This window comes from Peromyscus eremicus, chromosome 1, assembly GCF_949786415.1.
Source record: "Peromyscus eremicus chromosome 1, PerEre_H2_v1, whole genome shotgun sequence".
Taxonomy (NCBI): domain Eukaryota; kingdom Metazoa; phylum Chordata; class Mammalia; order Rodentia; family Cricetidae; genus Peromyscus; species Peromyscus eremicus.
In genome coordinates, this window is record NC_081416.1 from 20,409,264 (window position 1) to 20,433,860 (window position 24,597).

A 24,597-nucleotide genomic window follows, 5' to 3' on the forward strand; every position below is an offset into this window, starting at 1 on the left:
GAGGGTCAACCAAGCACGAAACAAATGACCTACCCTACAAAACTAATTATGAGCGTAGCAAGAGACTAAATGCTCCCTCCTTTTTGAATACATCTGACCTTGACTACTTCATGCTTCCTGACCTCAACACAATCGATACCTGACAGAGCCCAGGCAGTTTTGATACAAGTTGCACCATATTTCTGTGAACCAGGCAGGAAGCAGACACACCTTTGTTCTCCTTTTTAACAGCTGGACAAGAAAAAGGAGGTTAAAGAAATCTCTAGGTTTCTTTTCAGCTCTGAAATTCTATGATTCTAAAAATGCTCTAACAAATCAATGGTGAAGAGGTCTGCAATCCACATTACTTAACTTCCTGCCTCACATTCTATTGGGCCGCCTCTTCCCTGCCCTGAGTTAAGGACTTCGAACACCAGGTGAGCCTACACATCAAACAAGAGTGCTCCTGGCTGGTTAGGACCCTACAGGGGCTCTGCTCTAAGAAGCGCTCCTATCTGCCAGTATGAGGCTCCCACTGGGAATCACACCTCAGGTACTAGAAGGCTTATCCTTAGTAAGGGGCATACTGGTCCTAGGCCACTCTGAGGTTGTAGACCAAGTCCCTTCCTCAGGATACCTGCTCTAACACAGGCAGGCTCATTTAGATCATCTACAGATCCCACTAACTCTGTTACATACTAATTTCATCCAAGAAATAATGATTAAGCGTTAAGTTAGGCATTGCTCTTGGCACTATACAGAGTAAGGGGGCCCAGTCAATCTTAGGTGATGGTATGGATTATGGAAGAAATCAGAACAGGGAAGGGAAACAGATAATGCCAAGATCAAAGGGAAGAGGACTGGTGTTCAAAAAGGATGATCTGGGAGGTCTAAGGAGAGGATGGGGCCATTGCAGATTTCAAGGCTCTGGGAAAGGAAATGAAGAGAGCAGATGCCTAAGGAAAAGTAAATGGGTGTCTTGTAGGCCACCACAAGGACAATGAACAAGCTGGGGAGTCACAGAAGGGCTGAGCAAGGGAGTAACAAAATCTGACTTAGGGGTCACAGCATCACTGGCTGCTGTGATCCAAACAGTCGGCAAAGGAGGCAAAGGAGGAAGCGGGAAGGTCAGCTGAGAGGGTGATGAGGGCTTGCTTAGCTGGGTGGGAGAGTCGGGGTCAGCACACAAGGAGGGCAGAGCCAACAGGACTTATTGATTAAATGGATATAGAGCCTGAGACAGGGAAACTTGAGAGTTTTGGGGGTGTGGACAACTGAGGAATGACATCACCAATGCCTGAGACAAGAACAACTTGGGAGGCGGTAACAGAGAAGTAGGGACTCAGTCTGGTTTGGATGTGTAAATGTGAGAACCCTTTTGAATGTAGAGATGTAGAACAAATAGAAAAATCTTCAAGGCTGAAGTTGGAAAGGACGGACTGATGTTATAAACATGGGAGTCACTAGCATATATCATACATAACTATAGGCACGATCATACAGGATTCACATGGGTAATCATATGTCATTTTCTTGTGTGATTATTATCTGTACCCCCCAAGACTGTAAGCTCTGTGTGGCCAAGGACCAGGCCTGTCCATAGCCAGCAAGGTGCCTGGCACTCAGTAAATATGTACTGAGCAAATAGAGAAGCTGTTCAATTATTCCTTTAAGACTAGCCACAGCCCCCACAAGAAGCAAACTCCCTGCACCCACAGAGCCGAGCCCAGCTAGGCTGAAACAAGGCTCAGGGCTCTCCCCCGTGAGCTTTAGAGTACAGAATGCAAGTGGAGGAACCAGGCACATCACAGGGTCAGACATGTGGGTTTCAGCCCTGCCACATTCTCACAGGGTGGGGCCCCACAACAGACTGGCCTGCTCTGCCACCTCAATTTCTCTCTGCCGTGGCTGGGACCCAGCGGCTTCACCCAGTTCCTGGGCAGGATACTGATCGACCTGAGCTACTGTGTGGAAAGTACCCTCCACAGGAATAAATCCTCAAGTAGTCCTGGAAGTATCCAGGAGAGCCAACACCTACAGAAAAGGAACCTGAGCCTACTCAGGGTGCATTCAGAGCGACAATTAAAAAAAATACTGTTTTGTTTTGTTTTTTGGTTGTTTTGAGACAGGGTTTCTCTGCATAACTCTGGCTGTCCTGGAATTTGCTCTTTAGACCAGTTGGCCTCGAACTCACAGAGATCTGTCTGTCTCTGCCTCCTGAAAGTTAGGATTAAAGGTGTGTGCTACCACGGCTGGCTAAAAGGTACCTTTAAAAGGGGGCTACAGAGTAAGAAAAATTAATGACTATGTCTCAAAAAACATATTTAAAAATACATTAGTTTCTTTGAAATCCGTAGTTATTACTCAAGGAAAATTTAAAATGTCACTAAATGAAGAGTACTATAAACGCATGGTATTCCTTTCCCCAACCATTAGCATTCAAATAAGTTCCCAATGGGAAATGAGACAAATGTGGCTAGTAAACACTACTTATCTGGGGGCCTGAGAGGTGGCTATCCCATCTACATCCCCGAGAACCTGAACTCAGTGCCAGCACCCACACCGGATGGCTCACAACTGCTAGTATCTCTAGCTCCAGGAGAGCCAACAATCTTCTGACCTCTGTGGGTATCCACAGACACAAACAGAACACACATAAATAAAATCAAAATAAATCTTAAAAACAGTATTTATTTCTATTTAAAAAAAGTGACGACAATCAGGCCAGCAAGATGGCTCAGTGGGTAAGTAAGGGTCTTCCTATCACTACTGACTGCCAGAAACTACATGGTAGAAGGAGAGAACAGACTCCAGCAAAACGTCCTCTGACCAAGATTCCTCACCCGGTGCACTGCGTCGGTTTCACTTGTCAAATGACTGAGAAGACAGAATTAAGGACAAAGGGTAGCACTGTAAGTTACCTTCCACTCCAATAACTCCAGTTTGGAACAATCACCTTTAGGAAGATGATAAGGCAGCAATAGTGACCTTGAATAACTCTGTCCCCTGCGGACACGTTAGAAATGTGGCTCAGAGAGGCATGTTGATCTGTCTAGGACCAGAGGCCTAGGACTAGACTTCAGGCTCTTTCCATTTTTTTGTTTTGGTTTTGAGACACGGTCTTACCATGTAACCCTGGGTTGGCCTGAAACTAAAACTGTAAACCAGGCCAGTCTCAAACTCACAGATTCTCCTGCCTCTGCATCCAGAGTGCTGGACTTCAAGGTGTGTGCCACAATGCCCAACCTTTCTCTCAAAAAAAAAAAAAAAAAAAAATGGCATCTATTTGTGTGCGTGTGTGCATTGTCCAGGACATGAGCACAGAAATCAGAGAACAACTTTCAGGAGGTGATCTCCTATCATGTGGGTCTCAAGGATTAAACTCAAGGGGCCAGGCTTGGTGCCGAGTGCCTTTACCGGCTGAGCCATCTTATTGGCCCTCCCCCGCCCCGGCCCCCACCCCCCCCCCCCCCCCCCGCCCCCAGTTCCATGTCTCTGTTCAGGGTTTCTTTCCATTCAGAACAAAGGAAAGCAAAAAGTTACTGTTCAGTTATGGGGAAGGGTCAGGAACACCAGCACCCAGTGATGGAGACTCAATGGAGGGCTCTTCCCATTCTAGGCTAGGATTTTACCTCCGAGCCACCCCCCACCTGGCAGTTCTAGACATTAGTCTTACGACATGAAACTCTGTCCCTGTCAAAAGTAAGCTGCAGATATTACAGGATGCCAAGTACATGCTGTGAAGTTAAGAGGGATTCCCTCCCTCGTACCAAATCTGCCATCCTCCAGAGTAGCCCTTGGCTTTGGACTTTATGAATAAAACTATTCATAGTAGGGTCCACAAAATTAAAAGAACCATTCACTAGCAGGTAAAAAAAAAAAGTAGAGAGCTACTTCAGCAAAATGTTTGCATAAAAGATTGAAGCAGCAGGCTGAAGTCAGGTTAGCTTTCTACAGTAACAAACACCAAGTGCTTCCTCTGGGGAGCCCTGTGCTAAGTGCTGACTGTGTGCACACATGGTCGTATGACTGAGGAGTGACAAAGGCAGACCAGAGCACAAGGAAAGGCAGAATCCAGGTCTCCAGGCCTACAGTGCGGCTGCTGACAGAAGACTGTCAACTTCAAAGACATGACTAATAATATAGAACAGGTAATTGTTAAATAAGTAGCACAGGTAATGTGTCTGCAGGAGTTCTCAGAAGCAATCCTTCCGCTGGGGACAGTGGCGCTGCAAGGCAGGGTGCTTCAAGGGATATGGATATGAGCAGACTATGTGACACAGAGGTACGAAAATGTCAAAAATCAAACCCGTTATTTTGTATGCTACTTAAAATTTTTTTAAAGAAGATAGGATGTAGTGGTACATTCCTATAATCCCAGCACTCTGGACACTGAGAGTTCAAGGTGAACCTAGGCTACATGGCTACACTAGCTACACAGGGAGTTCTAGGCCAGTCTACTTGTCTATATAGCATGGCTCTGTCTTGAAAGAAAAGAAGATGGATAGATGAATACAGGAGCTGAGGTGTACTCTGAAGAAAGGCTCTCATAAAGGAGAAATGGTATATGAAAACACTGCTGGTCTTACTGTCAGTGAAGAGGAAGCAATCCAGTTCTAAAAGGACCAGGCCAGACTTGTACCGTCTTGAAATTTAACGGTCTTGTAGAGGTAGATGGTACAGAGATTTTTTTTGTTGTTTGTTTTTTGTTTTTTAGAGACAGAGTTTCTCTGTGTAGACCCAGCTGTCCTGGAACTCACTCTGTAGACCACGCTGTCCTCGAACTCATAGAGATTCACCTGCTTCTGCCTCCTGAGTGCTGGGATTAAAGGCATGCACCACCACTGTCTGGCCAGAACATTTTTTGAACATAAAAACTACAGTCTAGACACACCAGCGGCTTCTAGATGAACACTGTGTGCAGGTACTAGATGAATGACTGATGGAGTTCTCCCAGGAGAACTCAATGCAGCTTAGAGGAAGAGATGGGCTCGGGATGGCATGGAAACGAACCAGGAGAGAAGGGGAATGTCTGCAAGACCTGCGAGGGAAGAACTGGCAGGCTCTGTGGCCAGCTGACAGAAAGACAGGGCAAGTCAGATGAGTAAGCAAGTGCAGAACTTCATTTAGAGGGGTTGAACCCGAGGCTATCCACAGTACCTATGTCTGCCTAGACACGGGGGTCCGGGAATCAAGCTAGTAACCAGGAGACAGGAGTCTTTCTGATGAACAAAGGGTTGTGCAACTAAATAATTTATCTCTGGGAGGGAGTGTAATGAGAAAACTCAGAATGTCAAACTAAGCCACAGGTATCCTCAATCTAGCAGGTGAGGGTGGGCAAGAATAATCAAAAAGGAAAATCGGAGGCTAGGGATACCCCCCAAAAAATAATTATAAAGAAAGGAAGCCAGGATATGGATAAGTGGACAAAAGAAGTGGTGGGAGTTTAAGATAGGAAAGGGTTGTCAACTATGAAAACATGCTGCAAAATCAAGGACAGAGATTGATTATAATAAGAAGTATTTGTTGATTGAATGAATGAATGAACAGAAGTCCTTGGTCAGAAGAATGGCCAGGGTTGCTTTCAAGAGAATTTTAGTAAGTTTTACCCCATCCTCCTATAAAAACCTTTCTGCCTGCACAAGTCATCCTGCCTGCACAGACTGCCTTCCCTGCTTCCCCCATGGTTCTCTCCATCCTCCTTCCCAGTTTCCACCAGCAAAACAACACACCTTCAGTGTCAAAGCAGACAGGAAACTCCAACTAGAGTTTCCACTTCATTAACAACTGCGCCTGTGGCTCCTCTTACATAAAGGGGTATGTGGTAACAATGAGGAAGAAGACTCTGGATTCCAGCCCCGGTTGCACTACTAACTAGCTGTGTGACTTAGGAGAAGCTGATTAACTTCTCTGGATTTGAGTTGTTACACAGAAGGGAGGTAGATCTGGAAATTCAGACCAGGGTTGAAGGTCCCTTTGTGCTCCACAGTTTATCATTTGCATAAGTTCTTTGTAACACCCTCAGAGAAGTGAATACAAGACTCAGAGAAATGACCCTCAGATGCAGCGCCAAGACAGGAGGAGTGTACCAAGAAAGTGAAGACAGGGCTCTTGGCGCTTCGCAGACGGCCAGAGAGCAGATCTCATTCTCATGGCTGAGAGGGATCCCATTCCAAGGGCTGAGAAGGCTTGACGACACTCACCCCGCACCCCACCTTTCCTAGACTCCCAGACGGCCAGGAGGCTCTAAAAAGCCCTGCGGAGGGGTGGGGAGGAAAAAAGATTTCTATCCCATGGTCCAGCACTGCTTTTGCAAGTCAGATTCTCGCAGACACGATCTGCAGCCCGATAATGACACAGTGACTCTCTGGAAGGAGCGACTGTGTTCGCCTCGCTCGCTCCTACTTCTGGGGACGCAGGCTGCCCACGCCGCGCCCCGTCCAGCCGCCGGCCGACCCCGACCGGGGCTGCCAGACCAGCGGCGCACTCGCCCGGCCCCCTCCGCCGGCCTCACCGCGGTCTGGAAACATTTCCTGCCCCCGCCCCCACCCCTAGCTTCCCGGTGGGAGCGAGTTGGCCTCGCAGCCGGGTCAGCGCTCGCAGTTACCCCAACTCGCTTCCCAGCCAACCCTCGCCGGGGAGGGCCCCGTCTGGCTCCGAAAAACCAAGGGGAACTTAGGCGCCGAGCACCGAGGGAGGTCGCTCAGGAACCCCAGGGTTCGGGCAAGGCAGGGGCCAACTGGCGGCGCGCAGGGACCCCGCTGCCTTTCCTGGTGTTACCTGCTCGCTTGCGGGGGTGTCCCGGAGCAGCCGGCCTCTCCCGGCGCTGTCTCCCCACGCAGTTGCCCATGCTGGCTTCTCAGCCGGTCCCCATGCACCGGAGACGGCAGGCGGCCGGCTGCTCCACGCTGCTGCCCCAAACCGCGGCGTCCCCGGGTCAACGGCTCCCGCAGCGCGACATCGGGAGCTCCTGGATCTCCCCCGGGGCGCGCTCTGCCCGACGCCGGCTTCGCCACAAACTTTGCGGGCCAGGGGAGAGGGAGGTGGCCAGGCCAGGGGGGCCCGCGACAGTGGCCGGCCAGAGACCAGCCGGCTGGAGGGGCGGAGGGAGGGGGCGGACACCGCCGCAGCTACTCCTGGATCGCTCGCAGCTCCCAGCTGGGGCCGGCCCCCCGGAGCCTGTCAGTCACCTGCCTAACCCCGCCCCGGCCCGGCCCCGTTCCCTTCCTCCCTCTCGGGGTGCCCGTGCCACCGCCGCCGGCGGTCCCAGGTGCGCATGTGACCGACAGCACCGCCCCTCGGGCCGGGCCTGGTTTTCTCATTGGCTTCCCCCCGGGTGCGTACCGCCCCTCGGCCCCACCCAGCCAGGTGCCCGCCCTGCCGTCTGTCTCCCGGGGAGAGCGGCCGGGAATTATGCGCCCTCAACCGCCCCGGCTGCGTGCCCAGCAGTCGCTTCCCCTCCTCGTGCCGCGCCCCGGCCCAGGCCCCGCCCTCAGGGGAGGGGCCGTTGGGTCCCTGAAGGAACCGCCGGGCCCAGAGCCGGCAGGCACGTGACCTGGGAGTGCCCCGCCCCCGAGGCCCGCGCCCAACTATTGGCTGTGGAGGCGCGTGCGCGGAGAGGCTCATCTCGTGGCAACACCTACTTCCCCTCCCACAGTGTCTGGCTCGCGTCATGGCTGCCGCCACTGCTCTAGAGGAGGCGGCGGCGCCTATGAGCGCCCTGTGTGGCCTCGTGCAAGACTTCGTCATGGGTCAGCAGGAGGGCCCCGCTGACCAGGTGGCTGCAGGTATGGAAAGCAGCGTCGCGAGGCTTCTGCAGGGGCTCGACTGGAGGAAGCGGCCTCAGCACCAGCGCGCGGCGGGAAGGGAGTGAAGGGAGAGGTGATTGTGATTGGTCCTCTGGTTGCTCGGCCCGCACCGCGAGCGCTGCAGCCCTAACAAGTTGGAGAGTCGCTTACATCTTCCTTAAAGCTTTCTTTTCATTCTGCATCTTGCTGTAGTCCATAGAGAATCATTACATTTCCCCGACGACGACCCGCTCCCCTCCCCAGGCCCAGCGAGTGCAAGAGACGTGTAGGGCACAACCCCCCCGGAAGTGGAGCTGGGACTTGGACTCGTGTGTTCAGGTCCAAACCAGGTGCTCGCACCGTGGGACTGCGTTGTTTGTGGAGTGTTAAAGCGAGGAGGGCAGGTTCGAAGAGTTACGCCTGGGTCTCCTGCCACCCTGGAAGTAGCATGCGCCACAGCTCTCTTGAGTAGTTGTAATTGGAGGAGAGGAGCCAGTCTGGGTCCGGGTCGGTGGGCGGGTAGATGTCTAGTGTTATGTCTATAAAGGCTTCACTTAGGTGTCTTAGTGGGTTTTTTGACAAGTTAGCTTTACGACTTTTAAAAATAGCTCATTTGCTTTCTTCCCAGAGTTCCAGTTTCAGGAATCCTTAGTTCTGAGTTTATCCAGGATTTGAACAAATAAAATTCCAGGAGGCCTCCTTGGAATTCTTTCCGAATGTTGAACGTTAGGATGCCTTCAGATTCAGGTTTTAGAAATAGAATACAAAATCGATATAGATGCCTGTTTTCTTAAATTATTTTTGGACGTTTTGTGTGTTTGGGAGAAGTTTATTGTGCAAATTGAGCAGATTAACTTAGAAAATATGAGAAATGAACAACTGCTAGAAGTATGTGCTGGTCCTTAGCAAAATCCCCCTTTTGTTCTGCCATTCTGTTATTACTGATCACGTACTTTTCACTCAGCTTGAAAAGGATTGGGAACAAAAATACAAATTAAATTATATCTATGGACACAAAGAAATTATAATGTAGAGAAAGAGACAGCTGAGTGGTGAGAAGTAAGTATATAGTGGTTCATAAGCATTAAGGGACAAAAATGTCTGCTATTGGCTGTGCTTGGTGGTTTATGCCTTTAGTTCCAGAATTTGGCAAGAGGATGGCAAGTTTGATAGTGAGTTCTGGGCCAGCCTTGGCTGCAGTGTGAGCTCCTATCTCCACCAAAAAAAAAAAAAAAAGCCTGCTACTGCTTAAGCTTATAACATTTTACAACTTTATCAGGTATAGTCTGTTGTGGGGTATTATTTTTATTTGTTTGTTTGTTTGAGACAAGGTGTCTCTCTATAGCCCTGGCTGTTCTAGAACTCACTTATTAGACCAGGCTGGGTGGCCTTGAACTCAGAGATCCACATACCTCTGCCATTCTGAGTGCTGGGATTGAAGACATACACCACCACTGCCTAGCTTAAAGAATTTTATAAGGATCACACATCTACTACTTAGAGCCTATCATTAACATTTTTTCTGTACTTTGAATTATCACATACCCATTTAAACTGCAGAGATCCATACATTTATCCCTAAGTACTTTGGCATGTTTATCATTGACTAGTGTTTGTTTATGGCTTATTTGGGGATAAAACTTGTATCCAGTGAACTATATTGGGAACGTCGTTTTTCACAGAGGTATATATTTAATCCCACCCCATTCCAAGATAGAGGATGTTACTATATTAATGTTAATTTGTAACTGTTTTTCCACATTTGTGCACTCTAGGACAATAAATTTGCAGTTTTTGTGGATTCATAACACATCTTGAAAAGATGATTTAAATGACTTCCTACATTTTTATATTTTTGTAGAATATGTTGTTTATGTCTTAAAAAAAAAGAGAGCCTAAACTATGACATGGTTTAACATGAACTCTGTTGCACCTGTGTGAATGAAGCCTGCTGTAATATATTCCTCTTAACATAAAGGTTAGTGCAGAGGCATAGTAACCAACAAGACTGAATGGTTGATAGAGCTGGATTCTATATAACCTTGGATCTGAATGACCTGTTGTAGGTAATAGGACTATGTTTAGCTCTTTTAGCAAGAGCCTGTAAATGAAAGGAAATGTAGGAAGGAAATTAAGGAATTTATGACAGGAAATTTAGTTGGTATTCCCAGTCTTCAATCATAGTTGTTAGGTTATGGGACGTTGACAAGTTTGAACTATTCCCAGAATATGATGTGCTTTCTCCAGCCTAAGTCAATTTGTGTTCATACTGAACGCATCAGCTTTTGAAGCAGCATCTCTTTTACTAGTTACAAATGCAGAAGGATTGACCTGTGATCACAAAGGAACTGCCAACTTTGTTTTGCACCTGGTGGTTTCTGGTGGAAACAGTTGTCAGCTCCCAAGAACATGCAAGTACTAGAAAGGAAATGACTTGGCAGCACAGGAATTAAGGCCTTTCAGACAGGCATTCAAAGACAGCTAGTACTTGGTCCCAGCCTTTATTCTCACCATTGACCTCTTGGACACTTAGTTTCAGGAACCAGCCTTCATTCTCCATTTCCTGAGTGTTTTCCTTCCCATTCCTTCTCCTAGCTATATCTAATCCAAATTAGACCTCCTACTCAAGGCCTGGTTCAAGTGCTGTTCCCCCAGTATTTCCTTATTACCCTGGCCAGACAACATGTCACTTCAGACTCTAATAGACTTCTCACCCACTCATGCACTCACTAGCAAAATTGTTTCACAGGTATGTCTGTATACATAACCACATCTACCCACAGAGCCTCCTGGAACATAAGTAGACACACCATAGAACTACTTAGGGGCCAGAGAGGTGGCTGAGTGAGTAAAGGGTACTTGATATCCTGAGGTCAGCCCTCTGGACACACATGGAGAAAAGAGAGAACAGATTCTTGTGTATGCTGTGGCACACACACACAAGATGTAAAAAGAAAAGTTTTTGTGACTAGAATTAAAGATGCTGGAAGAATCTTTGGAATTTGAGCTATAAGACTCAAAGGCAATAAAAAGACTACCCTAGATGAACCCAGAGATTTTGAGCCTGGGGACCAGGAAATAGAAGTAACTGTACCCCAAAACAGGCAGGGAAAGGAGCTGATTTTAGATGGAGGGATTTTTGGACATGCTGCCTTTTTAGATAGTGGGTAAACTTTCCCCCCATCATTAGGGGTTTCCTTCACTTCAGTCTTAGTTATATTGTATTTTGCTACATTTTTTGATTGCTAGAAGAAACCACTATTCCTGAAGTAAAATTACTGTTAAAGGAATAAAGAGTAATTGTAAAAAAATTACTGTGGCATCATCAGAAAGGTTTTTGTTGTTTTGTTTTGATTTTGAGATAGGGCCTCATGTAAGTAGGCTGTCTTCAGACTGCTTGTGTAGCTAAGGATGAGCTTGCACCTCAGAGCTGAGTGCTGGGATTACAGGCAAGTACCATGCAGTGCTAGAAATGGACCTCAGAGCTACCTTTGTCTGACAGCACTTGCCCAACTGAACTTGCATCCTCATCCTCAGGAATGGCTTTCTTGAGAGCCTGATTGGAACCTATTCCTGAGGGATTTCCCTCCATTCTGCTCCTGCACTTCCACCCTCATTGCCTTGGGCTGCCACTCCAGATTCTTAAGAGGCTACGTCTCCATCAGACAGAGATCTGTTTGTGCCTTCTAGGTCAATGACCACACAAATACTGCTTTCATTCCTTCTCTGTGTTCCCCATGAACTCGCCAGGCTGAGGAAAGCATGGGAAGTTAGGAAGTGTTAGCAAGTCCATTGCTAGACAGAGAATCCTAAACACATTGGAGAAACATAGGCCTCCTAAAAAGGGAAAGGGACTTATATTTTTCCTTTTTCCCAGGAAAACTACTCTCGGGGAAAATAACTATTATAGCTACTTATTTTTAGTTCTCTTACCCCAGGAGTACAGAGGCATAATTTATATTATTTCTTGGCTATTTTCATTTGGGGAACTTACAGTGACTTAAACTTTGTAGCCCAGGCCCACAAGGTGGCTCACATTTTTTTTTAAAGATTCATTCATTTATTATGTATATATGTAGAATGTAGCTAGAGTTTTCCTGCCTGGCCCACCTCAGGACAAATCTCTCTCACCTGCCAGACCCACAGCTGCTCAGACCCAACCAAGTAAACACAGAGACTTATATTGGTTACAAACTGTATGGTTTGTATGTATGCAGGCTTCTTGCTAACTGTTCTTACAGCTTAAATTAATCCATTTCTATAAATCTATACCTTGCCACGTGGCTTGTGGCTTACCGGTACTTTACATCTTCCTTGTCCTGACGGCGGCTGGCAATGTCTCTCTCAGCCAGCTTCCTGTTCTCTCAATTCTCCTCTCTGTTAGTCCCGCCTATACTTCCTGCCTGGCCACTGGCCAATCAGTGATTTATTTATTGACCAATCAGCAACACATTTGACATACAGACCATCCCACAGCACTTCCCCTTTAGTGTTCTGGCGCCAGTAGAGGGCGCCAGATCTCATTGTAGATGGTTGTGAGCCACCATGTGGTTGCCGGGAATTGAACTCAGGACCTCTGGAAGAACAGTCAGTGCTCTTAACCTCTGAGCCATCTGTAGGACATTTATTATGTTCTGCCAACATGCCAGAAGAGGGCATCAAATTGAATTATTGGTGGCTGTGAACCACCATGTGGTTGCTGGGAATTGAACTCAGGACCTCTGGAAGAGCAGCCAGTGCTCTTAATCTTTGAGCCACTCTACAGCCCCAGTGACTCACGTTTGCAATCCCATCTGTGGTGATATTGTATTCCTCAATATATTGTGCACCATAATAAACTTATCTGGGTCAGAGAACAGAACAGCCACTAGATATAGAGGCCAGAAAATGGTGGAACACACACCTTTAATCCTAACATTCCGAAGGCAGAGATCCATCTGGATCTCTATGAGTTCAAAGCCACACTGGGAACAGCCAGTCATGGTGACACACGCCTTTAATCCCAGGAAGTGATGGCAGTAAGCAGAAAGGTATATAAGGCATGAGGAACAGGAACAGGCTGGTTAAGTTTTTAGGCTTTTAGCAGCAGTTCAGCTGAGACCCATTTGGATGAGGACTCAGAGGCTTCCAGTCTGAGGAAACAGGATCAGCTGACGAATTGGCAAGGTGAGGTGGCTGTGGCTTGTTCTGTTTCTCTGATCAGTGTTCACCCCAATTCTTGGATCTGGGTTTGTTTTATTAATAAGACCATCTAAGATTCGTGCTACACCCATCTTTCAGGAGACTTTACCAGGAAGATTGCCATGATTTATAGAGGCCAGCCTGGGACAGATAGTTGTAGGTCAGCTCAACCTGAGCTATAGGATAGAGACCCTGTTTTTAAAAACAAACCCAGAACATGTACTCCTTCTGTTAACTTTGTTTATATTACTGTGGTGACATTGAATTGTGGACACTTTGTTTAAAAGGTCTTTCTGCCCCAGTAGACTGGGTTTTCTTAAGAACTCTCTGTCTAGCTGGGTGTGGAGGCACACTCCTTTAAGCTCAGAGCTCAGGAGGCAGAGGCAGGCAGATTTTTGTGAGTTCAGGAGCCAGCTTGGTCTACATAGTGAATTCTAAGCCGGCCAGGGCTACACAGTAAGACCCTGTCTGTATTTCTGTCTTAAGCCCAAACACAGTGCCTACTTTATAACAGATAACAATATCAAAGGAAAAAACCAACTTTTTGAGATGTATGTAAGGAACACCAAAGAGGAAGAGAATGATTCTGTTTGGGGTGTCTAAGGAAGGCTTCATAAGTGTTGACACTTGAGCTATATCTCAAAGGAAGAGTGTAAGTTCCTAGTCCAGGCTGGAAAGGAGCATTCCAGACTGAAGGGCAAGGACTTCCCATTTCATGGGTCTGAATGAGAGGAATCCTGGTGAAGGGAGTAAATAGAGGACTGGGGAGCTGAGTTGTAAAGGACTTCAAGACAGTAGGAGACAATGAGGATGGGGAACAAAAAAAATAATTGTGTATTTCAGGAAGATCATTTTGGCTAAAGTACTGTAGAATGGAAGACTTTTACTTTTTTCAAACTTTAAAATATAGAATACTTCATGAATTTGTATGTTGCTCTTGCATAGAATTTTTGTGTTAGCATATGTGTTGCAAAGTGAGCACCAAAACTTTTTTTTACTACAGTAAAATAAAAGTTCACTTTAACTGATTTAAGTGAACAGTTCAGCAGCTTTTGCCACAGTCTAAAAGTTCAATGCCTCAGTGGGTAAAGAAGTTACTTGCAGCCAAGCCAGACTCTCTTGAGTTCAATCTCAGGAACCCATGTGGTGGAAAGCGAGTATGAAGCCCTGCAAGTTGTCCTCTGAGCTCCACATGTGCACCCCACCCCATGGGCCCCAACACAAAAGAAATGTAATGAACATTTTTAAGAATTTTAGGAGCATTTTCCACTGCATCCAGCATGGCTTGGTCCTGAAAACCTGACTGGGGCAATGAGAGAATGAAGACAAGACAGACACACAGACATGCGCTGGGGCATCAAATACCCCTTTATTATTTATAGTTGATGAAAGCGGGGATAGCCAGTCTCTGTGGGAGGTCTCTGTAGGGGCACAGTCTCAGGCTGTAAACAAGCTACAGTCATGCTTTTTGTACCCTGTGTCAACATTCGCACATAGACAGGAGGAAGGCTTTGCCAGTTCCCATGGGTCTGAGGCACTGTCTTTGTTCAGTAATATGCATTCACTCAGGGCATCCTCGGCTCCCAACAGTTTTTATCACACTAAAAAGTAGAGAGCAAAGAAGTGGTCATTATTTAGGAGGTATGGAAGGGAGGCTTCATAATTGGAAAAAGACATGTCTGAGGTAGACTCATCAGAACTAGAATAAGATCCAAAGACACAGTAGGAAAGCATTCTCAGAATGTTGACACAGCATTTGCCAGCTTAGTAGGTATTTCCCTTACTTATATTTAATATGCTGTGATAGCTTTATTGTATCTCTATTTTTGAAATGCTTTCATTCAAAATCTGGACCCTGTGAAAACACTAAAAACTCAGGTCTCCACTAGTTCCCCAGTGTTCACCCGCTGTGATCCTCACCTGGAATGTGAGGATCACATGCACATGGATGCTCTGCTGAAGTCATCAGCAGCTTCCTAGTGATGCATTCTGGATGCTGAAGTAGTTTTCAGTTATAAAACCTGAGGGAAGCTCTGGGGTGGCACTTGGCTGGTAGGGGTTCCTTGGGCTGTTTGTCCTGTGAGCCTGACTTGTTGCCCCCACCCCCACTGTACAGTGTGCTCGGTTTTTTTCCTTGGGCTTTTTCTCAGGCACTTGGGCAGCAGCTGGCCTTCCACATCCTGGCACAAGTAGAGCTAAGAGTGCTTGATGGCTAAATTGGTGCCAGTCACGAGCTGTGTATCCTGACTAGAGCTCCCCTTTCCTCTGTCTGGTTGGATTTCTTATTCTAGTACCAGACCGAGCTTCTGCCCAACCCAGCTCACAATTGTTGCTATGAGACTAGCAGACATAGGGGAACTGAAGGTTTAGGACAGTGTTCTGAAGCCTTTTCCATTTTTCTGTATGTTGACAGAGGTTATGTTTCTACATTTAGAGGTATCTGGGTCTGGAACCCTGAACAGCCATTGGAATACTTCCCCGGTTGCTATACCTTCATTAGGTAAAGCTCTTTCATCTATCTTAACCCACTCCTTCCAAGATAACCTGTCACTCTTTGCTTCCCCCTTGACAATGTAGAAGCAGTTTCTGTTACATCTGTTACTCTTGCTGTTGATACTGCTAAGCTATATATTTACCAGATAGAACACTGTAGGTGGGAGAGAATGCACAGGGAGAAGATCCTCTTCGTCCCACAGTGGCCTGCAGACTGACAGGTGATCTCTGCTAATACTGTGTAACATAGCCTCAGCTGAATTGGTGGGGGAAGATCTGACCTAAGTGATTTCAGAGAACAAGTTTATCTAGAAACTGTATAGCAGCCAAGGTAAAACTATAAAAAAGCGCTGTATTGTGCTCATAAACTTTTTTCTCAAGGAGAATGACAATTCTGAAGATAATTTGTGGGACTGGAGAGATGGCTCAGTTGTCAATGCACTTGGCTTGCAAGCATAAAAGGCTGGGCACGGTGGCACACACTTGTAATCTCAGTGATGGTGTGATCAGAGGTAGATCCCTGGACCTGGTAGCCAGCCTAAAACACAAAGTTCCATGTCAATGAAAAGCCCTGTCTCAAAGAAAAAAGGTATAGCTGGGCATGGTGGCACACGCCTTTAATCCCAGCACTCCGGAGGCAGAGCCAGGCGGATCTCTGAGTTCTAGGCCAGCCTGGTCTACAGAGTGAGATCCAGGACAGGTACCAAAACAGTACGGAGAAACCCTGTCTCAAACAAACAAACAAACAAACAAACAAAAAAAACCTGGGTCCTTTAGAAGAGCAGCCAGTGCTCTTAACCAATGAACCATCTCTCCAGCCCGAGACTTCAATATGATTTTATGTTTAGTTTGAAATACATAGATATAGAAATAGTGATAGATGTTTGCCTAACATTAATGGCTATACATACAGGTATGTAGGCCCATTTCTCAGGTCTTTCAACTGAGTCTAGAAGTAGTGTCGTTCTAATAGCACATCCACACCCAGATCATGGTATCTACCTATCTATTTATTTGAAATAGGGTCTCGCTATGTAGCTCTGACCATCCTGGAGCTTCCTGTGTAGACCAGGCTGGCCTCAAACAGAGAAAAATCTTAATAGGGGTTGGGTGTAGTGGTTTAAATTTAAATCCCAGCACTAGGGAAGCAGAGGCAGGCAGATCTCTGTGTGTTCGAGGCAAGCCTGGTCTACAAAATGAGTTCCAGGACAGCCAAAGCTACACAGAAAAACCCTGGTAGTGGGAGTGGGGGAAGAAGTCAGCAAGATGGCTCAACAGGTTAAGGTACTTGCCAAGCCCACAGACCTGAATTTCATCCCCAGAACCCATACAGTAGGAGGAGAGAACTGTCTCCCACAGGTTATCCTCTGGCCTCCACTTGCATGCTATGATACAAGTACACCTGCACACATGCACACATACGCAAATAAGGAAAAATCCCAAAGATGGAGCAACAGGAGCAATAAAATAGACTTGCTTATTGGATATTACTAAATTGAATATATTTATTGTAGCATAACTCACAGCATAAAAATATATACTGGTCAATATTGATACAGTAATAACCAGATTCTCTTTCTAGAAGAAATTAAAATAATTTAGGTAGCTATCCTGCCTCCAGAAAGTAGAACTTAATCTCCCTCCCCCTGAATAGGGACTGACCATGTCTCTCCTTTTAAGGACAGAGTACCTGAAAGGGAAAAGGGCAGAGACTTCTGGATCTACCTGGTCCAAGTGACTGAAGTTAAGTGGCTCCAGGGAGAATGTGAGAAGCACTGTGGGGTAATTTGTATCCCTGATAGAGTATGAGGAAAGGAGTACTTATCTTTGATATTCTTCTGAAAAACTATTAGCCACAGTCTAAACGTGAGGGCATCAAACTCAAATTGAAGGACATTCTGTCAAGTAACTCATGTATTGAGCTTGTGAAAAACAAGGAAAATTGAGAAACTTACCGAGGAGACTGGGGGTTCTTGACCCTAATTATAAAGTGGTATATTTTATTGGCTCTTGTAACAGAACCATGGCATTAGTGGGGAGACTTGTGAGACCTGAATAATGTCTAGAACTTAGGTAGCAGGTGCCCGTGATGCCCTCTTAGTTTTAACAAATGTAAGTATTTTGATAAATGTACTGTGTAAGGTGATAAAGTTGGGTAAACTGTGTGAAACTGTATTGTCTTTGCAGTTTTCTATTAATCTAAAATTATCCCAAAAACCTCAAAATACAAAAACAAAACAACAACAACAAAAAATTATCCCAAAGCCAGGTGTGGTGGTACATGCCTTTAATCCTAGCGCTCAGGAAGCAGAGGCAGGTGAATCTCTGTGAAAGCCACCAGCCTGGGCTACATAGTAAAACTTTTGTCTCCAAATAATAATGATAATAATAATATAATAGTAAGTTGAAAAAGTGTTTTGTGCCCATACTATAAGCATGGATTATATAACACTGTTCTGCATTGAGATTTTGTCTCGTGTGCATATAGCTGCTTCAGTCTTGTTTTCACATTTGGGCTATTACAAGTAAGCTACAGGGAACATGGCCATATGACCATCTTTTTAGGTGGTCATTAATTCATTTCCTTTGGTATAAAACCAGGAGTGTTATAGCTGGGTTGTTCTTTGTTGTTGTTGCTGGGTTTTGTTTTGTTTTGTTGTTTTTTTATACTTCATGAGGAACCTCCATACTGTTTTCCATAGCAACTGTACCAGTTTACAATCTCACCAAGATTCATTCTTCTCTCTTTCCTTACTGGCCCTTGTCACTTGTCTGTTTTGTAGGTGCCGTCCTGATAGTTAGGAGGCCCGAGCCCCCGGGGCTTTGAAGGTTCTATGAGTCAGATCTTTTAAATGTACAGTTTTGCTAAATTTTTAGCTAGGTATTTTCTCTCTTGCTCTTTCTGATCTTCCTTCCTCTACACCCCATGTGGATGTGCTTACCCCTAGTTTATTCAGTGTTAGGGATTGAGCTCAGGGCTCAGTGCATACTGGGCAATCACTCTATCAACTGAGTTATACCTTCAGTCCTGGGTTGTATTTTTTGGGGGGTTTGTTTTGTTTTTTTGCCTTTATGCCATTTGTCCCCATTCATCCTTTATGCTGTTTTATAGGCTATGCTATATGTATACATGAAGGTCTTTTTATTTGATAATGCTAATTTGTACATAGCCATCTTGTTTTTTAATTTCTCTTGGATTTTCTACATATACAGACATTTCAGTTACAGATGATAATGCTTATTTTTCATTGTTTAAATACTCGACACTGCATATCTGAAATGTGACGGCTTCTTTCTTATCTAGGAGGGTATCTTGTCCAGCAGTGTATGGTCTCCTAGTACAGAGCCTGGTGTAAACAGGAAACACTCAACCATTGAGTCCTGTTTTAATTTTTTTCATTTTCTTTTGTTTCTTCTAGATGTGAAATCCGGTGGCTATACAGTGTTACAAGTGGTAGAAGCCCTTGGGTAAGAACTTCTGTTCTACAATATTTCTCCAGTCTTGCCTGGTCCCTGGAACCTGATTTTCCCCTTGTAGTTAAAAGCCCCCTGTCCACATCAGCACCTCAATATAAGCTGGTCTTGGAATTGTTTTCCCTAAAAAGGGTACAGCCTGTAAGCCACATCAGGTTCTGACCCAGCCTGCAGGTTTGGGTGAAGTCGGGGGCTAAGGCCTTGCACTGTTGTCTAATTGGAATTAGGATTCCTCTTGGGTTTCCTTAGATCCAGCTAATCCCCTTAGGAGCCTAGTTGCCCCAGATGGCTCAGACATATTGTAGGCCCTGTCTCCTTGTCTGGAGAGTGCTCAGGACATAGACTGTGCCAGATCCCCACTAGTGGAAGAGGCTTGGAAACAGCTAAAAGAGCAGTGTTATGGGGGCTGGAGAGATGGCTCAGTGGTTAAGAGTATACTGGCTGCTCTTCCAGAGGACCTGGGTTCAAATCCCAGCACCCACATGGCAGCTCACAGCTGTCTCTAACTCTAGTTCCAGGAGAACCAACACCCATGGCAAAACACCAATGCACATAAAATAAAAATAAATGAATTAAAAAAAGAAAAAAGCAGTATTAAAACCTAGGGTTCTAAGAATCAGATAAAATACATGCCTGTAGTCTAGGGCTTGCTTTCCCCAAATCTCATACATGGTGGATCACCTAAGGTGACAAGTGTCATTAATAAGTTACTGTCATAGTCAACCTTGTCTCTGAAAATATGAAGGAAAATTTTTAAACTGGCTTGTCTAACACAACAGATTGTTTGGCCTTTCTGTTTACCTTCTTGTGGCCTTAGTTTTTTGTTTTTGTTTTTCTTGGTTTCTCTGTGTAGCCCTGACTGTCCTGGAGCTCACTCTCTGGACAAGACTGGCCAGCCTCAAACTCAGAGATCTGACTGCCTCTGCCTCTGGAGTGCTGGGATTAAAGGCTTGTGCCACCACCACTTGTCAGTGGTTTTTGTTGTTGTTGTTGTTGTTTGTTGTTCATTTTGTTTTTGTTTTTGTTTGTTCTTCATATTAGTTTTATTGAAAATATAACTGACACAGGGCAGGAGAGATGGCTCAGTGGTTAAAAGCACTGTGTCTGCTCTTCCAGAGGACCAAGGTTCCATTCCCAGTACTTATATGGCTGCTCACAACTGTCTGTAACTCAAGTCTCAGAGGATCTGTCACCCTCTTCTGGCCTCCATGGGAACCAAGCATGCACATGGTACATAAACATACATGCAGGCAAAGCATCCATACACATAAAAGTAAATAAATCTTCAAGTGTGTGTAAAGTGGCATACCACAAAGTTCACTTTTTTTTTTTTTTTTTTGGAGGGGGTTTTCAAGACAAGGTTTCTCTGTGTAACCCTTGCTGTCTTGGAACTTGCTCTATAGACCAGGCTGGCCTTAAACTCCAGATCCACCTGCCTCTGCCTCCCGAGTGCTGGGGTTAAAGGTGTGTGTCCCCACTACCCAGCAAAGTTCACCATTTTAAAGTGTGTAATTCTGTGCCTTTTAGTACATTCATGGATCTGTGCATTCTTCCCCAATCACCATTTGAACATCTTTATTATTCCGAAATGAAACTCCTGCTCCTCAGCACCCATCTCCCTTCCTCCCAACACCCAGCGGTCTGTGCATTTACCTGTTGTGGAAATTTCAGATAAATTTTGGATACAGGCTGTGTGACCTTTGTGTCTGGTTTCTCTCACTGAGCATTTGTTTTACTTTCCTATTGCTGTGATGAAATATTCTGACGAGCAATTTAAGGGAGAAGGAGCTAGTTTTGGCTCACAGTTTAAGGGTAAAACATTGTGTCAGGGAAGTCCTGCTGGCAGGAATTTGAGGCATAAATAAGGTCACACATTGTGTCCGAAGTCAGGAAGTAGAGGTCTCTTCATTCATATAGTCCAAGATCCTACCCCAGAGAATGTTGTTTCCCACATTTAGGGTTAGTCTTCCCAACTCAGTTTCATCTAGAAAATCCTTCATAGGAATATTTACTATAGGTAATCCCTCACAAGTATGCCAAGGGGCTTGTCTTCCTGGGTGAGGCTAGATCATGGCAAGATAGCAACCAATGTTAACACTGCAGCATGTTTACCAAGTTTTTTTGTGTCGTAGTATGTCAGGTCTTAATTTTTTGCTCAGTGAACAACATTCCATTGTGCCAATGACCAGCATTTTGTCTAACTGTTCATGAGTTATGATGGATACCTGGGGTGTTTCCACTTTTGTGCTTCTATGAAAAGTGCTGTTATGAGCATTTGTGTGCCTTGGTCCTCTTTTAAGTGCTGCAAATGAACAGTAACCTACCTGCTAAGCAGAAACATTCCTATGAGTTCCTGTCCTTGGAATACAGTCAGTAGTAGTTTTATTTCTGTACCAATATACGTTCCTTTATCTTTGAGGTTTAAAACTCTCAAGATCAGCTTCTAGAAATCCACTTCCTGCTCAGGTTATGTTTAAGTATAATCTCGGGAGAGCTGTTTGAATGTAAATCATCTTGTTGCTTCAGTTCCGCTGTCCCCATATCAGTAGTCCTTCCTATCAGAACTGCTGCAGTTAGAGGTGTAGCTCAGTGGGTAGAAACCTACCTGGTCAGGCATGCATAGAGCCCTGGGTTCAGTTCCCAGAACAGCATAAAATCAGGCATAGAGGCAGTATACATCTGTAATCCAACACTCAGGATGTGAAGGCTGAAGACTAAATTCAAGGCTGTTCTGTTATAGAGACTTTGAAGCCAGCCTGGGGTGTATGGTGTATGAAACTCTGTCTCCAAAAAAGAAAAAACCCTTTTATTCCGTTCATCTTTGTAACCTTCCATTTATTAAAGGGTAGGTGTGTACAAGCATACCACTTAGGATCTTGGTTGCTCAGCATTGTTTTCTCCTTAGCAAGATCTTAACAAATAGCCCAGTGTAATGGCTCACATCTGTAATCCAGCACTTTGGGAGTCCAAGGCAAGAGGATAGCAACAAGTTGAGTGCAGCCTGGACTAAGAATGAAATCTTGTCTCCAAAAAGCAAAACAAAAAAGGGAGCTGGGAAGGTACCTTATTTGGTAAAGTGAGTTCTATCCCATCACCCATGTAAAAAGCCGGGTGTGGTGACACATTCGTAATCCTGACACTGGATAGGTAGAGACTGGCAGATCTAGCAGCCAGCCTAATCAGACAGTTCTGGGCCAACCAATGAGAAACCCTATCTCAATAAACATATGGTGGACAACTCCTAAGGAATAACACCTAACGTTGACTTATGGCCTCCATGTACATACATGCACATGTGCACCTGTGTACACATACATGTGTATCTGTACACACAAAAATCTTTAGCCCAGTGTAATGTATGGCCTCCATATACATACATGCACATGTGCACCTGTGTACACATACATGTGTATCTGTATTTTAGTTTGCAAAAATCTGCTGCCTGCCTTCAGTAGAAACTGCAGCTGCCAGATATCTCTGAAGCCCTGTAGATACTGTTCATACCTCTGGGAAGAGAGAGTAAGCGTGATGCCCATTGAGTGCCAAGTAAGGGATGCCAAGACAGAGACTTCTGTTGACTGTGATGTCATTCGAGCTGCCAGATTAATCTGAGGATAGGGTTGGGGGCTTAATTTTTTTTTCTTTTTTTGTTTTTTTTTTTTTTTTTCCTTTAAGACAGGATCTCACTATGTAGCTCTGGCTGTCCTGGAACTCACTCTGTAGACCAGGCTGGCCACTAGCTCAGAGATCTGCCTGACTCCCAAGTGCTGTAGTTAAAGGCATGTGCCACCATCCAGCTGGAGCTTCAGTGTTTACTGGACACTAATGTTACTAGCTCAGGAACACCTTCCAAGGACTGTTTTTTAAACACTTTTAGGAGGATGTGACTCTTTATTGCCAAGGGTGTAAGTGTGGCTAACTGCAGACAGTTTCCTTTATAATTTGAACTGGTTAGTCACAGATGCTTTCTATCTTGCTATCTCCCAGGTCATCTCTGGAGAGTCCAGAACCCCGAACTCGGGCACGAGGAATCCAGCTTTTGTCCCAGGTGCTACTCCAGTGTCACTCCCTGCTCCTGGAGAAGGAAGGTACTTTCATCGCTAGTAGGAATGTCTTCCCAAATCACTAAGCCATGGCTTACATGATATGCACAAGTTAAGGGAGTATAATATATCTATGAACAACTAATTCAATATCTTACTTACTGGTATATATGGCAGAGGTGATTATAATTAAATTATAAGACACATGGGATTCAAATACAGTCTTTGATAATTTGTTCAGTGTATCTCAGTGTCTACATCTTGTAATCATAGAATACCTAATGTCTGGCCCTTTAAAGAGAGGTTTGTAAAGGAAAGGTTTGCAGGCCTTGTATTCAACCCTCAACACTTAAAAGAAACAGAGGGCAGAGGGCTTTGTGATGGCTCATTGAGTAAAGGCACCTACAATGCAAGCCTGACAGCCAGAGTTTGATCCCTGTAACTCACAGTAGAAGTAGAGAACAAATTCCTGAAAGTTGTACTTAGAACCTCTCAAAAAAAAAAAAAAAAAAAAAAGGTCACAGAAAGAAAGCTTAGTAGTGGTGTAGCTCATGAAACTGTTTTCAGTCCCCAGCACCAAAGAAAAAGAGGAAGGAAAAGTTCCATATGGTGAGTCTGGGGTTGATGAGATTTCTCAGAGGTAAAGGCGCTTTAGAAAGAGCCCTGGAGGCCTGAGTTTCATCCCACATGAAGGTAGGAGGAGAGAACTGGCTCCTGGACGTTTTCCACATGCTGTATAACTAACTGCACTGTCCTGGTCACTGCTGTATTGCTGTGAAGAGACACTGTGACCAGGGCAAATCTTATAAGAGAGAGCATTTGACTGGGTGGGGCTTGCTTACAGTTTCAGAGGTTTAGTCCATTGGAGAAGTAGCTGAGAGTTCTGCATCCAGATCCATAGGCAGCAAGCAAAGGAAGACACTGGTCCTGGCTTGGGCTTTTGAAACACTCCCAGTGACACATTTCCTCCAACAAGGCCACACCTCCTAATCCCTCTCAAGTAGTGTCACTCCCTGATGACTAAGCATTCATATATATGAACCAATGGGGGGGGGGGCATTCTTATTCAAACCACCACATGCACATAAATATTGAGGTTAAAGAGGAAGCGATTCTGAGGGTTTCACTGTGAGCTTGTGTGAGAATGAATAATAAGAGGTTTTTCTGTCTCTAATTCACAAAGTCAAGGCACCATCAAGTGCAAGGCCATTTCTTGACGCAGGAAAACATTTGTAGGGAAGGCCAAAATGGAATGGCAGTTAGGAAGCAGACACATAGCTAGTGGGCCTTCCTCATGCCTGCTAAGCTGAAGGCTGCATCTGGTTTGTGCAGTGGTACATCTGATCCTGTTCTATGAGAACCGGCTGAAGGACCATCATCTTGTGATCCCATCTGTCCTGCAGGGCCTGAGGGCACTGGTGAGTACTTTTCATTACATAACTCTGTTTGTGGGAGCCCTTGTATACTTCTCTCATGCTGTTTGAGGATGAACTTTCACATGCTGAAGGACAGAGACCCAAATATAGGAGTAAATTACTGTCAGCCAGCTCTACAGTTCTTCCTCTAAGAGTAAGTCATCCTGTGTGGCAGTGGCACCCTTGAGATGTTCCACTTTACCTTGTAATAAACTTCACCTATAA

General features: G+C 45.3%; 2 protein-coding genes and 1 long non-coding RNA gene across 4 annotated transcripts in view; 1 reads left to right on the forward strand and 2 right to left on the reverse strand.

Annotated features, from left to right (window-relative positions):
* Ubtd1 (ubiquitin domain containing 1) overlaps positions 1 to 7,006 on the reverse strand; it is a 58,552-nt gene extending 51,546 nt beyond the window's left edge. The window contains exon 1 of the mRNA XM_059258054.1: positions 6,760 to 7,006. Coding sequence (XP_059114037.1) covers positions 6,760 to 6,829 — 70 coding nt within the window. The 5' untranslated portion in view covers positions 6,830 to 7,006. The remainder of the gene's footprint in view (positions 1 to 6,759) is intronic.
* A 547-nt stretch (positions 7,007 to 7,553) lies between these two features.
* Mms19 (MMS19 homolog, cytosolic iron-sulfur assembly component) overlaps positions 7,554 to 24,597 on the forward strand; it is a 40,198-nt gene continuing 23,154 nt past the window's right edge. For both annotated transcript variants that reach the window (XM_059258085.1, XM_059258094.1), the window contains exons 1-4: positions 7,554 to 7,766; positions 18,860 to 18,908; positions 22,902 to 23,002; positions 24,290 to 24,375. In XM_059258085.1, the coding sequence (XP_059114068.1) occupies positions 7,652 to 7,766; positions 18,860 to 18,908; positions 22,902 to 23,002; positions 24,290 to 24,375 (351 nt within the window). In that variant the 5' untranslated portion in view covers positions 7,554 to 7,651. The remainder of the gene's footprint in view (positions 7,767 to 18,859; positions 18,909 to 22,901; positions 23,003 to 24,289; positions 24,376 to 24,597) is intronic.
* Positions 14,293 to 15,245, reverse strand: LOC131907125 (uncharacterized). Its single transcript, XR_009378291.1, has 2 exons — positions 14,868 to 15,245; positions 14,293 to 14,548 (listed from the first exon to the last, which is right to left on the reverse strand). It is a non-coding gene; the product is annotated as an uncharacterized LOC131907125 (long non-coding RNA).